Raw genomic sequence first — 13,129 nt, 5'->3', positions numbered from 1 at the left:
AAACCAGGGAATAACTTTGTCTATTTTCATTTTACAGGGAAATAGTCCAGTTTGAAAAGACCGGTTGCAAATATAAGTCAATGATTTTACTCCACAATCAATAACCTGCTTAATGATTGACATCTCAGTATTGTTTGAATTTGTAGATTTTTTATTCTTATGATATTTAACAATATCAATGACCTCCTTTCCATCAACACTCCTAAAACGTGAGATGGGATGAAGAGGTGGATCACTTTTTCTTGGAATTTTTAATATCCTTGTCCATGAACTTTGTTTTAAGGAAAGCCACATTTGTAATCCCTGCTGAAATATCTGAAATATCAGAACCATAACAGGGCAAGGTAAGACAGACACTCACTTTGATCTTTACATCAACACATCTGAGAGTTAAGAATGTGTGACATGATTTTGGGACACCGGAGTGAGTGTGCAGATGTGATTTGTTACATGTGAAAAATAGCAAGCCTAAATTCATGGTGAGATGGAGTGAAGAGCGGGTCCCAAACACACACAGCTACTTGAGACACAGCAGGAGATGAAATGGTTAATGTGGCCAGGGGATTGAGACAACATTGTGACATCATCAAGGCATTGACACACACTCCAGAGAGAAACTGAGTTCAAAACAATCAGGGTCCAATTAAACACAATACACAGGGACAGAAAGTGAGTGAAATTAAAGCAAAATGGATAAAATAATGGATTGGGACAATTAAGGTCTTGAGAGAAACAATGCTGAATAAGAACTGTCCACAAGTTGGATAGAGGTAAAGAGAGAGCTGGAGAATCTTTTACATCCATGCTTGATCTGTTGCTTGAAGCATCTGTCCTCATGTACTAGGAACCTAGAACTCACGGTGCTCCTTCAGGAGAAGGAAAGATTGAGTAGATGTTACACCATTCAGGCCCAGAACAGAACTGCAAAACAACAGAGTGAAATTGAGTGAGGGGTCAGAGAGAGAGAGAGATCTCCTTCTCCTCAAGAGAAACTTCTGAAGGAGAGCATCTATCTTCACTTGGAGAGGCAAAGCTTGATCAGGGATAGTCAGCATGGCTTTGTCAGAGGGAGGTCATGCCAAACAAATTTGATTGAATTTTTTAAGGAGGTGACTAGGTGTGTGGATGAGGGTAGTGCAGTCAATGTAGTTTATGTGGATTTCACCAAAGCTTTTGACAAGGTCTCACATGGGAGATGTGTAAAGAAGATAAATTCACATGGGATACAGGGTAATTTGATAAAGTGGATTCAAAATTGACTCAGTTGTAGGAGGCAGAGAGTGAAGCTACTTTAATGATTGGAAGCTAGTATCCAGTGGTGTACCACAGGGAGCTGTGTTGGGCCCCCTATTATTCGTCATTATTACAAATGACATTGATAACCAAGTGGGGGGTAGGATTAGTAAGTTTGCGGATGACACAAAGAACCAACGGGTGGTTAACAGTGAGGCAGAATGTGTTGGTCTACGAGAAGATACGAGACAGAATGGTCAAATGGACAGATAAGTGGCAGATGAAATTTAACTCTGAAAAGTGTGAAGTGATACACTTTGGAAGTAATTTGACAAGAAAGTACTCAATGAATGATGGAACACTCGGAAGTTCTGTGGAACAAAGGGATCTTGACGTGTTTGTCCATAGATCTCTAGAGACGCAAGGACATGTTAGTAGGGTGGTGAAAAAGGCATATGGAACACTTTTTCTGAATTCTAAACGACACCTGGGTGTCAAGATAACCTTGTTTTCACTGCTTGGCATGGCAATGCTGACTCCCTTTACCGGGGATGGAGTGTGGGATGGCAATTGTTTGAGAGTTTGACGTGGCTTGAATGGATACAGATGGTTCAAAGACATATTTTATAATTGGTCTGTTCAAATGTTAGCTCGGCAATGACTGAGTTAAATCAATCTCCATAGTCTTTGTGATGTGAAAAAGTATAAGAGGGGATTCCCCGAGCACAGAGATTAGTCGAGGTTTTACATATTGCATTGACTGGTGCCATGGCATCTGGGGCAGAGCAGTGTGTCATTGACACAAGAAGCAAGACAGGCAGAAAGGTTCCTGAAGCTCAGGTGCAAACTTGAAACTTGTGGCTCCAAACAAACACTTCAACATTTGTCAGTCAGATACATGTTATTTAGACTGGGGTTTTATTATTAAACTTTGTGACTGCAGATAAAGGGAGGGGGCTTTAAATGGGTAAACGCTGAGAAAATTGCAGAGCGATGGGATTAATCGGATAGCTGGCATAAGCACGATGGATACAATGACCTCCTGCTTTTGGCACAGTGGTTAGCACTGCTGACTCACACTGCCAGTTCAATTCTGGCCTTTGGTGACTGTGTGGAGTTTGTATGTTATGCTCCTGCCTGCATTGGTTTCCTCTGGGACCAGTTAGACCCCAACTCATGAGTCCATTTCTGATCACCACACTTTAGGAAGTGAGGGCCCTTGAGAAGGTGCAGAGGAGATTTACCAGAATAATACCAGGGATGAGGGGTTTTAACAACAATGATAGGCTGGAGAAACTGGGGTTGTTCTCCTTGGAGCAAAGTAGATTGAGGGGAGATTTGATGAAGGTGTACACATTTATAACAGATTTTAGAAGATAGATAAAGAAAAGCTGTTCTGATCAGCTGATTTACAAAGGATCTTCGGACACAGTTTTAAGATTTTGAGCAAGATCTACAGAGGAGGTTGGAGGAAAAAACATTTACACAGTGAGTGGTAATGACCTGGAACTCAATATCCAGGTCCTGTTGAACAGTGACTCAGTCAGATTTTGATGTGAGATCTAGTTTGAGTTACTGCCTGCAACTTCTTTTCCAATACACTACAAAATAAATTTACAAAATCCATCACAGTCATGTCCAGGTGTGAAATTTGGAAGAGACAAACATTTCTCTTGGTTTGATAGATTCGATAGAGGTGTAGAAATTTATGACAGGTTTAGATCAGACAGAGAAAGAAAAGCTGTTGCTTCTGAGGTGGCACAGATTTAAGGTTTGGCGAAGAGATGCAGAGGGGATGTAAGGAAGAACATTTTATCACAGACCCTGATAATGAACTGAAACTCGCTGAATATGAGGGGGTGGAAGCAGAGGCTGAACGATATCAAAAGGAAATTGGATGGATGCTTGAGGGGAATAAATCTGCAGATTATGGCACGAGAACAGGGCAATGGGACTGAATGTTTTTTCTACAGAGTTGGTCTGGACTCAATAGGCCAAATGGCCTGTCCCTATTACTGTGTGATCTAAAGAGAATAATTTCAGCTACTCCAGCCGCTCCAACTAACTGAAGTCCCTCTTTCCTGGTTTCCTTCCCGTAAATCCCCTCTGCACCCTCTCTAAGAACTTCACATCTTTCCTAAAGTGTGGGGCCCATACATAGGGCTCCATTCCAGAGGGATAGAATTGAAAAGCGGGAAGATTATGTTCAGCTTGTTTAAAACCAGGGTTACACAACACTGGGAGCTCTGCCAAATTAGTGATCTCCATTTAGGACATGGAGGCACTGGAGAGACACTCAATGGAACTGAGACAAAAGTATTATTTTGGATCTAGCTGTAGTGGTAGGAGAAACACTATTTACTATCCAGGATTAAATGAATTTGTCAGCTTTTGTGAATCATTTCAGTGGAAATGTGCTCTCCCAGGCTCAAAGACCATCAGCCCATTGGAAGCAAAGTCGTGAGACCGGCCAGTCCAGCAGAAAGAAACCCCCCGACTCTCCCACTTCACCAACTGTCAGAATGAACATGGTTCAGTCCTGGGTGTGATTAACAGTAGTAATAACAACAGAATCCAACTTATGAACTCGCTGGTGTGTTAGCAGGGTGGATGAATGTGTGAATCGCTTCCCACACACAGAGCAGGTGAATGGTCTCTCCCCGGTGTGAACTCGCTGGTGTGTCGTTAGATGGGATAACTGAATGAATCCCTTCCCACACTCAGTGCATGTGAACGGCCTTTCTCCAGAGTGAACTCGTTGGTGTGTCAGCAAGTTGGATGACTGAGTGAATCCCTTCCCACACACAGAGCAGGGGAATGGCCTCTCCCCAGTGTGAACTCGCTGGTGTATCAGCAAGTTGTAGGAATTAATGAATCCCTTCCCACAAGCAGGGCAGGTTAATGGCCTCTCGCCAGTATGAATCCGCTGGTGTCTCAGCAGGTTATAGGAATTAGTGAATCCTTTCCCACAGTCAGAACAGGTGAACGGCCTCTCCCCCGTGTGAATTCGCTGGTGCGTAAGCAGGTTGGATGAATCACTGAATCCTTTCCCACAGTCAGAGCAGGTGAACGGTCTCTCCCCAGAGTGAATTCGCTGGTGCGTAAGCAGGTTGGACAACCGAGTGAATCCCTTCCCACACTCAGAGCAGGTGAATGGCCTCTCCCCAGTGTGAACTCGCTGGTGTGTCTGCAGGTTGGCTGATTGACTGAATCCCTTCCCACACTCAGAGCAGGTGAATGGCCTCTCCCCAGTGTGAACATGCTGGTGTGCCAATAAGGCTGATGAATCACAGAATCGCTTTCCACACACAAAGCAGATGAACGGCTTTTCCCCAGTGTGAACTCGCTGATGTGTCAGGAGGGCCGATGAGTGAGTGAATCCCTTCCCACATTTGGAGCAGGTGAATGGCCGCTCCCCAGTGTGACTGCGTCGATGTTTCTCGAGTGCAGACGGGGATTGGAATCTCTTCCCACAGTCCCCACATTTCCATGGTTTTTCCATGGCGCTGGTGTCCTTGTGTCTCTCCAGGTTGGATGGTCAGTTGAAGCCTCGTCCACACACAGAACACCTGTACAGTCTCTGCACGCTGTGAACAGTCTAATGTGTTTGTGGAGCTGTATAGCGAGTTAAAGCTTTCTCCAGTCAGTGCACCGGAACACTCTCACTTGGGTGTGTGTACATCTCGGTGCTTTTCCAATCACATTGAAGTTTGAAGCAGACAGAACAACCAATATTTCTGCTTTTAGATTCAATGTCCGATGATATTCAGGTCAAGTGAATTGCAGATTCTGTCAGATCTTGAGTTGAGGCAAATCCTCGCCTTCTAATATTCTGGAGAAGGAGTTTACAAAGATCATTAGTATCAGTAAAGGATAGACATTCAGAACAGACAATTCGAGTTTCCATGGAACATTCTTTCCTCTCTCATTCCCCAAAATCTGTAAATCTCCATTCCACACACACTCCCTCCATTCTCACTTTGCTGTACCTAATATACACGCTCCCAGATCCATGCTCATTGTTTGCTGTCCTGGAGTCAGAGATCATAAGAAATGGGAGTAAAAAGGAGGCCATTTACTCCATCAAGCTTGCTCTGCAATTCAGTGAGACCATGGCTGACCTGATCTGGCTTTAACTGCACTTTCCTGCCAGTTACCCATTCCTCTTGACTTCCCTGTTGGTCAAAAATCTGTCCAACTCAGCCTTGAATACATTCAATGACCCAGCCTTCGCTGCTCTCTGTGGAACAGAATTCCAAAGACTAACAACCCTCTGAGAGAAGAAACTCCTCCTCATCTCCATCTATTCAAACTGTTCTCGATTTCCTCATGAGAGAAAACATCCACCTCGCAGCTCCTACCAAACCCCCTCAAAATCCTATTTGTTTCAAAAATGTCACTACTTTTTCTTTTAAACTCCACTGAGTTAAGGTTCAACATGCTCTGCATTTCCTCATAAGACAACCCTTCATCCCAGGAATCAGCCTCGTGAACTTTCTATGAACTGCTTCCAATGCTTGTATATCATTCTGAAGGAAGAAGCCCAAAACTGTACAGAATACGCAAGGTGTGGTCTTAACAATCCCTTGTACAGCTGTAGCAAGACTTCCTGGAAAGTTGCTTTTGCCTGGAGTGAACCAGACCCCGAGTCAGGATATATGGATCTTCTAGTCAGCATAAGTGAGCCACATTGTGAGTCTAATTAATAATCTTAAATTGGGCCTGGTCCACAACACCTCTTGACTGATCAGTGATGACACTGTTTGATCTCATTCAATAAGATCATGGCTGATCTGATATAATCCCCAACTCCACTTTTCCACCTTGCCCCATAAACCTTGATTCCCTCACTGAGAAACAATACACAAGTTCTTTGTGTCGACAAGGCTTGAACAGATTGTTTAACCGAGAGAGACACAAGGACACCAGCACCATGGAAAAGACTCATTTATGTCAGCTCTTGTTTCCTATCTGCTCACCAGTTTTCTATCCATCTCAAGACATTATCAGCATCCCATGTGCTTTAACTTTACAAAATAGTCTGTTATGTGAGACCTTGTCGAAAGCCTTCTGAAAGTCTAAATAAACCACATCCACTGGTTCTCCTCGGTCAACTCTACTCCTTACATCCTTACAAAATTCCAATAGATTCGTCAAACATGATTTCCCTTTTGTAAATCCATGCTGTCTTTATCTGATTATACCACTGCCTTCCAAATGCCGAGTTGTGAAATCCTTGATAATAGACACCTGCAACTTCCCCAGTACCGATGTTAGGCTCACTGGTCTCTCGTTCCCTGTTTTCTCTCTCCCTCCCTTTTTGAATAGTGGGCTTACATTAGCTACCCTCCAATCTGCAGGAACTATTCCAGTGTCCAAAGAATTTTGGAAAATAACCACCAATGGATTTACTATTTCCAGGGTCACTTCCTTAAGTACTCTGGGATGAAGATTATCTGGACCTGGAGATTTATCCACCTTCAATCCCATCAATTTCCCCAAAACCATTTCTCGACTGATGCTGATTTCCTTCAGCCCCTGACTAAAACATGTTTCTCTCAGCACATCTGGTCCATTATTCACGTCTTCCTTTGTGAAGACTGAAGCAAAGTACAAATTTAATTCGTCGGCCATTTCTTTATTCCCCGTTATGAATTCTCCCGTTTCTAACATTCGTTTTTGTCAATCTTTTTCTCTTTATCGACAGAAACTTTTACAGTCAGTTTTTATGTTCCCTGCTAGCTTACTTTCATACTCCATTTTTCCCTTTTTAATCAATCCCTTGGTCCTCCTTTGCTGAATTTTAAACTGCTCCCAATCCTCGGGCCTATTGCTTTTTCTTGCCGATTTGTATGCTTCTTCCTTGAATCTGATACTATCTCTAATTTCCCTTGTAAGCCATGGCTTGGCCACAATTCCCTTACCACTCTTGCGCCAAACAGGAATAAACAACTTCTGGAGTATGTACATGGCCCATGGATTCCTCAAGGCTGCAAACATTGGCTGCAGCCTGGGAGTGGGTGTTTAAAACCTGTTGCTCAGTTTGCTGTTAAATCCGGTCACGAGGACCCAGTTGGGAGCAGAAAACGCTGAAGCCCCACCCACTCACTGTTGCGTCACCAAGACACCGGCGCATGCGCTCCGCTCCCTGCTGAATCAAGATGGCGGCTGTTAACCTGAGCCTCGTCCCGGGAAAAAGACCTGAAGCTGCAAACACGGGACCTGCGGATTACTATTAGAGGTTTGAGACCTTCACCAGATATTTAGAAACCCTCTCCGTCCATCTGCCGGTTCCAATCCTCCCTCCATGTATCCGCATCCTTACCGGTTGCTGATGAGACAGAGGAATGTCGCTCCCCATTGCCATCATCCACACTACGCATGCGCCACACACTGCCGGACTGCGCATGCACAACCCTTCCGTGCTGTGGATAGGGGACATTCCCCACCGCGAAGAATGGTGGGTAAAGCGCACGCCATCGAAACTCCTCATTTGTGAACAGTGAGCTTTTTTTGCTGCGATGTGAAAATTAGGGATAGAGGTGCAGTCAATAAAATTAGGAATCAAATTATACTGTAATCTAAGTACTCAAGGCATTCATTATCCACCAGAAAGTAGGGGAATGGAAATTCTCAACCGAAGTATCTGAAATTGATACATAATGAGGGGGAAATCGATCCTTATCTTTAATGAACATCAACACGCAAAAATGGAACTTAATGACTTTTAAACAGCTCGCCCTCTTGACATAGAACTGTCATAATGGGAAATGTGTGTGATGGATAGAGCTGTTTCTGGGGCACAGGGGATTGTGGGATCCACGGCCCCGTTAAACAGCAGCTATTGGTATGTGTTTTATTAGAGAAGCGTCAGTGACTGCAAACATTAACTCTGTTCCTGTCTCCATAGATGCTGTCTAACCTGATGAGTATTTCCAACATTTTCTCTTTTCATTTCAGATTTCCAGCAGCTGCAGAGTTTGGTTTTGTTTAGTTGAAGGCATTGCTCATGGAACTGAATCTAGAACCAAACAGACCATTTAAAGCTGTGTTTCAAGTAAGAAAAAGTAGTTCTGTTGGGGATTTTCATTAAATTTACATTTAGAAAATTTTCAAATTAATAACTGGAACATGGACATTACTAGAATTACCAGCAATTGGCTAAACCTCCTTTGACAGCAGCTTCCAAAACTACAAACCTCTTCTCCAACATGGATAAGGGCATTTTGTCCGTGGAAACCCCACTACCTGCATTTACTCTTCAGAATCACACACTATTCTGACTTGGTAGTCTACTGCTCTGCCTTCACAATCACTCGGCCAAAATCCTAAAACTTATTTCTGAGCAACAATAGTACAGTGGCACAGGGTGGCACAGTGGTCAACACTGCTGTTTCACAGCACCAGGGACCCGGGTTCAATTCCAGCTTTGGGTGACTGTGTGGAGTTTGCATGTTCTCCTTGTGACTGCATGAGTTTCCTTTAGGTGCTCCGGTTTCCTCCCACACCCCAAAGGTGTGCAGGTTAGGTGGATTGGCCAGGCTAAATTGCCCCTTAAATGCAGGAGGTTACAGGTTACCTCAGGATTACAAGTTGTTTTGAGATTGAAAGCGACATTTGGAGGTGATAGTTTTCCTGCGTCCTTTGAGTTGGTGAAGGTTGTGGTTTGGCAGGTTCTGTCAAAGTTCTTGTCCAGTTGTAGATGTATAAAGTCCTTACCGTTCATTCCCTCCCTGTTTCATCTTTATCTTTCTCCTCCCATTAAGGTTGAATTCTTGTGTAGATCTGGACTGGGTGGCAGGTTTCCTGAATTGAAGGACATTTGCAAACCATTTGGGTTTTTAATCACAATCCAGCAGCTTTCGTGGTCACTTTTTCCTTGTGCCGGCTCCACAAATTACCGGATTCATTCAGCTCAATTTCACAACCTACCTTTGTGTTTATCACTGTTTTTTTCTCCTTTTTGAATTAATTTTACAGCATATTGGAAGAGGAGGATTTGTAGGTGGGAAACTCAGATCAAACATCACATCAGGATCTGACAGACACCCAATTCATCAGGGCCTGAACATCATCAACTTTTGAACATGGAATCAAAAAGCACCGTTCACAATGGGGAGAAGGTGTTTACATGTTCTGTGTGTGGACGAGGTTTCAGTCGCTCATCAAACCTGTCAAAGCACAAGTGCTGTCCCACTGGGGAGAAACCGTGGAAATGTGGAGACTGTGGGAAGGGATTTGATTACCCACCTGAGTTACATATTCATCACCGCAGTCACACTAGGGAGAGGCCATTCACTTGCTCTGTGTGTCAGAAAGGATTCACTAAATCATCCCACCTTCTAAGACACCGGCATGTTCACACTGGGGAGAGACCATTCACCTGCTCCGTCTGTGGGAAAGACTTCACAAACTCATCCCACCTCCTGTCACACCATTGAATCCACAGTGAGGAGAGACCTTTCCAATGTTCTGACTGTGAGAAAAACTATCAAAGGAAAAATGATCTGTTGAACCATAAACGCACTCACACTGGGGAGAGACTGTTCCCCTGCTCCGTGTGTGGGAAGGGATTCACCCGTTCATTCGACCTACTGACACACCGACTTGTTCATACTGATAAGAGGCTGTTTAAATGTCCTGACTGTGAGAAGTGCTTTAAAAGCCAGATGGATCTGCTGATGCACCAACTCATTCACACCAGGGAGAGACCCTTCACCTGCTTTTTCTGTGGGAAAGGCTTCACTTGGGTGTCCAACCTACTTAATCACCAAAGGAGTCACACTGGGGAGAGGCCGTTCACCTGCTCAGTGTGTGGGAAGGGATTCACTCAGTCGTCCACCCTGCTGACACGCCAGCGAGTTCACACCGGGGAGAGGCCATTTCCTTGCTCAGTGTGTGGAAAGAGATTCAGTCGTTCATCCACACAGCTTGGCACCAGCGAGTTCACAAGTAACTGAAGGGATTAGATTTAGAATCTGCTGTTATTGCTGCTGTTAATCACATCCAGGACTGAACCATGGAAGGATATCAGAGGTAGGTTCTTTACGCAGAGAGTGGTTGGGGTGTGGAATGGACTGCCTGCAGTGATAGTGGAGTCAGACACTTTAGGAACATTTAAGCAGTTATTGAATAGGCACATGGAGCACACCAGGATGATAGGGAGTGGGATAGCTTGATCTTGGTTTCAGATAAAGCTCGGCACAACATCGTGGGCCGAAGGACCTGTTCTGTGCTGTACTGTTCTATGTTCATTCTCACAGTTGGAGTTTGTTGCTGCTGATATTAATAAGCATGAAAGCTGGGGTATGCAGTGGTGTTCTGTATAAATCCTGACTAAATCAGCTTTGATTCAGACACAGTGTTTTGAATGTTTGATTTCTTCAATAAGAGGAGAATGATTGATCTGTTACTGACTGGACCATTATTTGGGCCTTTTCGTACTCAAGATTATTTCTGTTCTTGTCTGGTTCACCTCCTAGATTAAACTCTGATCCTTCATCAATCCTATAAATCTATTGAAGACATTGGGTGGTTGGTGACAAGCACTTGATGTTGGTGTCAGTTGTTTTTTGGAAGATTTCCCAGTGTTCTGAAATACCATTGTTGATCAGCCATGATCAAAATGAATGGTGGAGCAGGCTCGAAGGGCTGAATGGCCTACTCCTGCTTCTAGTTTCTACCCAGTCCCACTTCCCTGCCTTATCCCCCTAACATTGCACGTCCTTTCTTTTCGGATAGCAATCTAATTTTCTTTTAAATACCTCGATCGAACCTGTCTCCACTACCACCTCAGTGAGTTTGTTCCAGACTCCAACCACCCTCTGAGTGAAACATTTTTATTCACATCACTCTTACTCCTTTGCTAAATACTTTGAATCTGTGCCCTAGTTCTTGGTGATCTCTTGAGTGGGAACAGTTTCTGACTATTTACTCTGTCCATACTCATTGCTCAATCCTAATTGCCCTTGAAATGAATGGCTTGCTGGACCATTTAAAGACCCACATCGCTGTGGATCTGGAGTCACACGTGGAACATACCAGGAAAGGGTGGCAGATTTCCTTCCCTAAAGGACATGAGTTTTTTATAACAATCGGCAATGGTTTCATTAAAAGTTCGTTTCCAGATTTTTTTGTTATTGAATTCAAATTCCACCGTCTGCCATGGTGGGATTTGAACCCGGGTCCCCAGAACATGACTTTGGGTTTCTGGATTACTTGTTCAGTGACAATACCACTTCACCATTGGCTGCCCCTGAGCTCATAAGAAATCTTACACCAGAGGCTTTGACCTGGATATCGAGCTCAGAGATTAGTATTTAACACGGTTTTTGCTTCTTCTCTCAGACAGCAGAAGAAAAGATACCACAAGCTTGTTCTGTTTGAGTGTTCTACGTGTGGGTGTGACAAATTGAACTGTAATGTTTCACTTTACACACATCTGGAGTTCCTGTGAACCGTAGAATGATATTGCAGAAGAAATCTGTTATTTTCTGGATTAATTAACCCTTTTGGAATCTTGTTTATTAAAACTCCACCACACGTGCTGCATGTGAGAGCCTTTGAAATGTTCTGATCTTTGTAATTGTCATCGTTGATTTTGATAGTTTCCCTGGCATGTAAAAGCTCCACACCCCTCCCCCACCGACACAAATCTCCCAATTGCCAAAGAAATTGACAGAGTTTGGGAAGATTGCAGTGCCAAACTCATCAGACTCTTTTCAGACCTAGAATTTTTGTTGGGGAAGATTGTGCCCTTTATGTTTTCAAGAAAGTGACGCTAGTGTGCCTTTAAGAAATGTATTTTTAAAAAACATGTTCTCCGCAGTTTGTAAGCAGCTTTATTTTATTGTGGCATTAGCTGCTTGCATAGATGTCCTTTTATTATTACTTAAATTTGGTGTCTCAGTGTAAATGATCTCGTGGATTTGGTATCTCGGTGTAAGTGGTCCCTGGGTTTGGTGTCACAATGTAAGTGGTCCCTAGATTTGATGTCTCAGTGTAAGTTGTCCCTGGGTTTGGTGTTACGGTATAGGTGGTCCCTGCATTTGGTGTCTGGGTGTAAGTGGTCCCTGGATTTGGTGTCTGGGTGTAAGTGGTCCCTGAATTTGGTGTCTGGCTTAAGTGGTCCCTGGATTTGGTATCATGGTGTAAGTGGTCCATGGATTTGGTGTCTCTGTGTCAGTGGTCCCTGGATTTGGTGTCTGGGTGTAAGTGGTCCATGGATTTGGTGTCTCTGTGTAAGTGGTCCCTGGATTTGGTGTCTGGGTGTAAGTGGTCCCTGGATTTGGTGTCTGGGTGTTAGTGGTTGGATTTACTACTATTTACTGTGTATTCCTGTCTCAGTGGAAACATTCTGTCCATATCTACCTGTCCATCCCATTTGAAGACCTGTATCCGAACAATCAGAGAATCCCCTACAGTGTAGAAGGAGGCCATTCAGCCCATCGAATCTGCACTGACTCTGCAAAAGAGCATCTTAGCCGGGCCCAACCCCAGCAACCCCACACATTTACCCTGCTAATTCTCTAACCTGCACATCTTTTGACTGTGGGAGGAAAGCAGAGCACCTGGAGAAAACCCCTGAAGTCACAGGTGGAATGTGCAAACTCCACACTGACAGTGAGGCAGCAGTGCTAACCACTGTGCCACCCTGTAGAGATGAACCTTTCTTTAGTTTGAAATTGCTGTGTGTAAATCCTCCTCTTCTAACCCCCTGTAAAAGGAGTTTCCGAAATCCATCCAGGATAGAAATTCACAACATTCTCTCCTCCTGCTCCAGCTTTGTCACTGGGATAATTCCCCTCGTGTCAACTCGGTAGCTTCTCATTTGGGGTTTGCGGTTTCCACAACATGTTTCCGGAGAATCTCCGTCCACCCGCCAGATCCATTGCTC

General features: G+C 44.0%; 3 protein-coding genes across 3 annotated transcripts in view; all 3 read right to left on the bottom strand.

The window, feature by feature from the left end:
• The window catches only part of LOC144485232 (uncharacterized), a 155,905-nt gene extending 148,346 nt beyond the window's left edge, over positions 1 to 7,559 (bottom strand). The window contains exon 1 of the mRNA XM_078203440.1: positions 7,484 to 7,559. The gene's annotated coding sequence lies outside the window, so the exon portion shown is untranslated. The remainder of the gene's footprint in view (positions 1 to 7,483) is intronic.
• The window catches only part of LOC144485202 (uncharacterized), a 199,433-nt gene that overhangs the window by 27,710 nt on the left and 158,594 nt on the right, over positions 1 to 13,129 (bottom strand). The gene's annotated exons all lie outside the window — the stretch shown is intronic.
• LOC144485228 (uncharacterized) overlaps positions 1 to 13,129 on the bottom strand; it is a 36,905-nt gene that overhangs the window by 20,248 nt on the left and 3,528 nt on the right. Inside the window, exon 3 of the mRNA XM_078203435.1 lies at positions 3,872 to 4,732. Within this exon, the coding sequence (XP_078059561.1) occupies positions 3,872 to 4,732 (861 nt within the window). The remainder of the gene's footprint in view (positions 1 to 3,871; positions 4,733 to 13,129) is intronic.

The sequence above is a fragment of the Mustelus asterias genome, unplaced genomic scaffold (genome assembly GCF_964213995.1).
Source record: "Mustelus asterias unplaced genomic scaffold, sMusAst1.hap1.1 HAP1_SCAFFOLD_171, whole genome shotgun sequence".
Classification (NCBI taxonomy): domain Eukaryota; kingdom Metazoa; phylum Chordata; class Chondrichthyes; order Carcharhiniformes; family Triakidae; genus Mustelus; species Mustelus asterias.
This window is presented reverse-complemented; position numbering and strand designations above follow the sequence as displayed.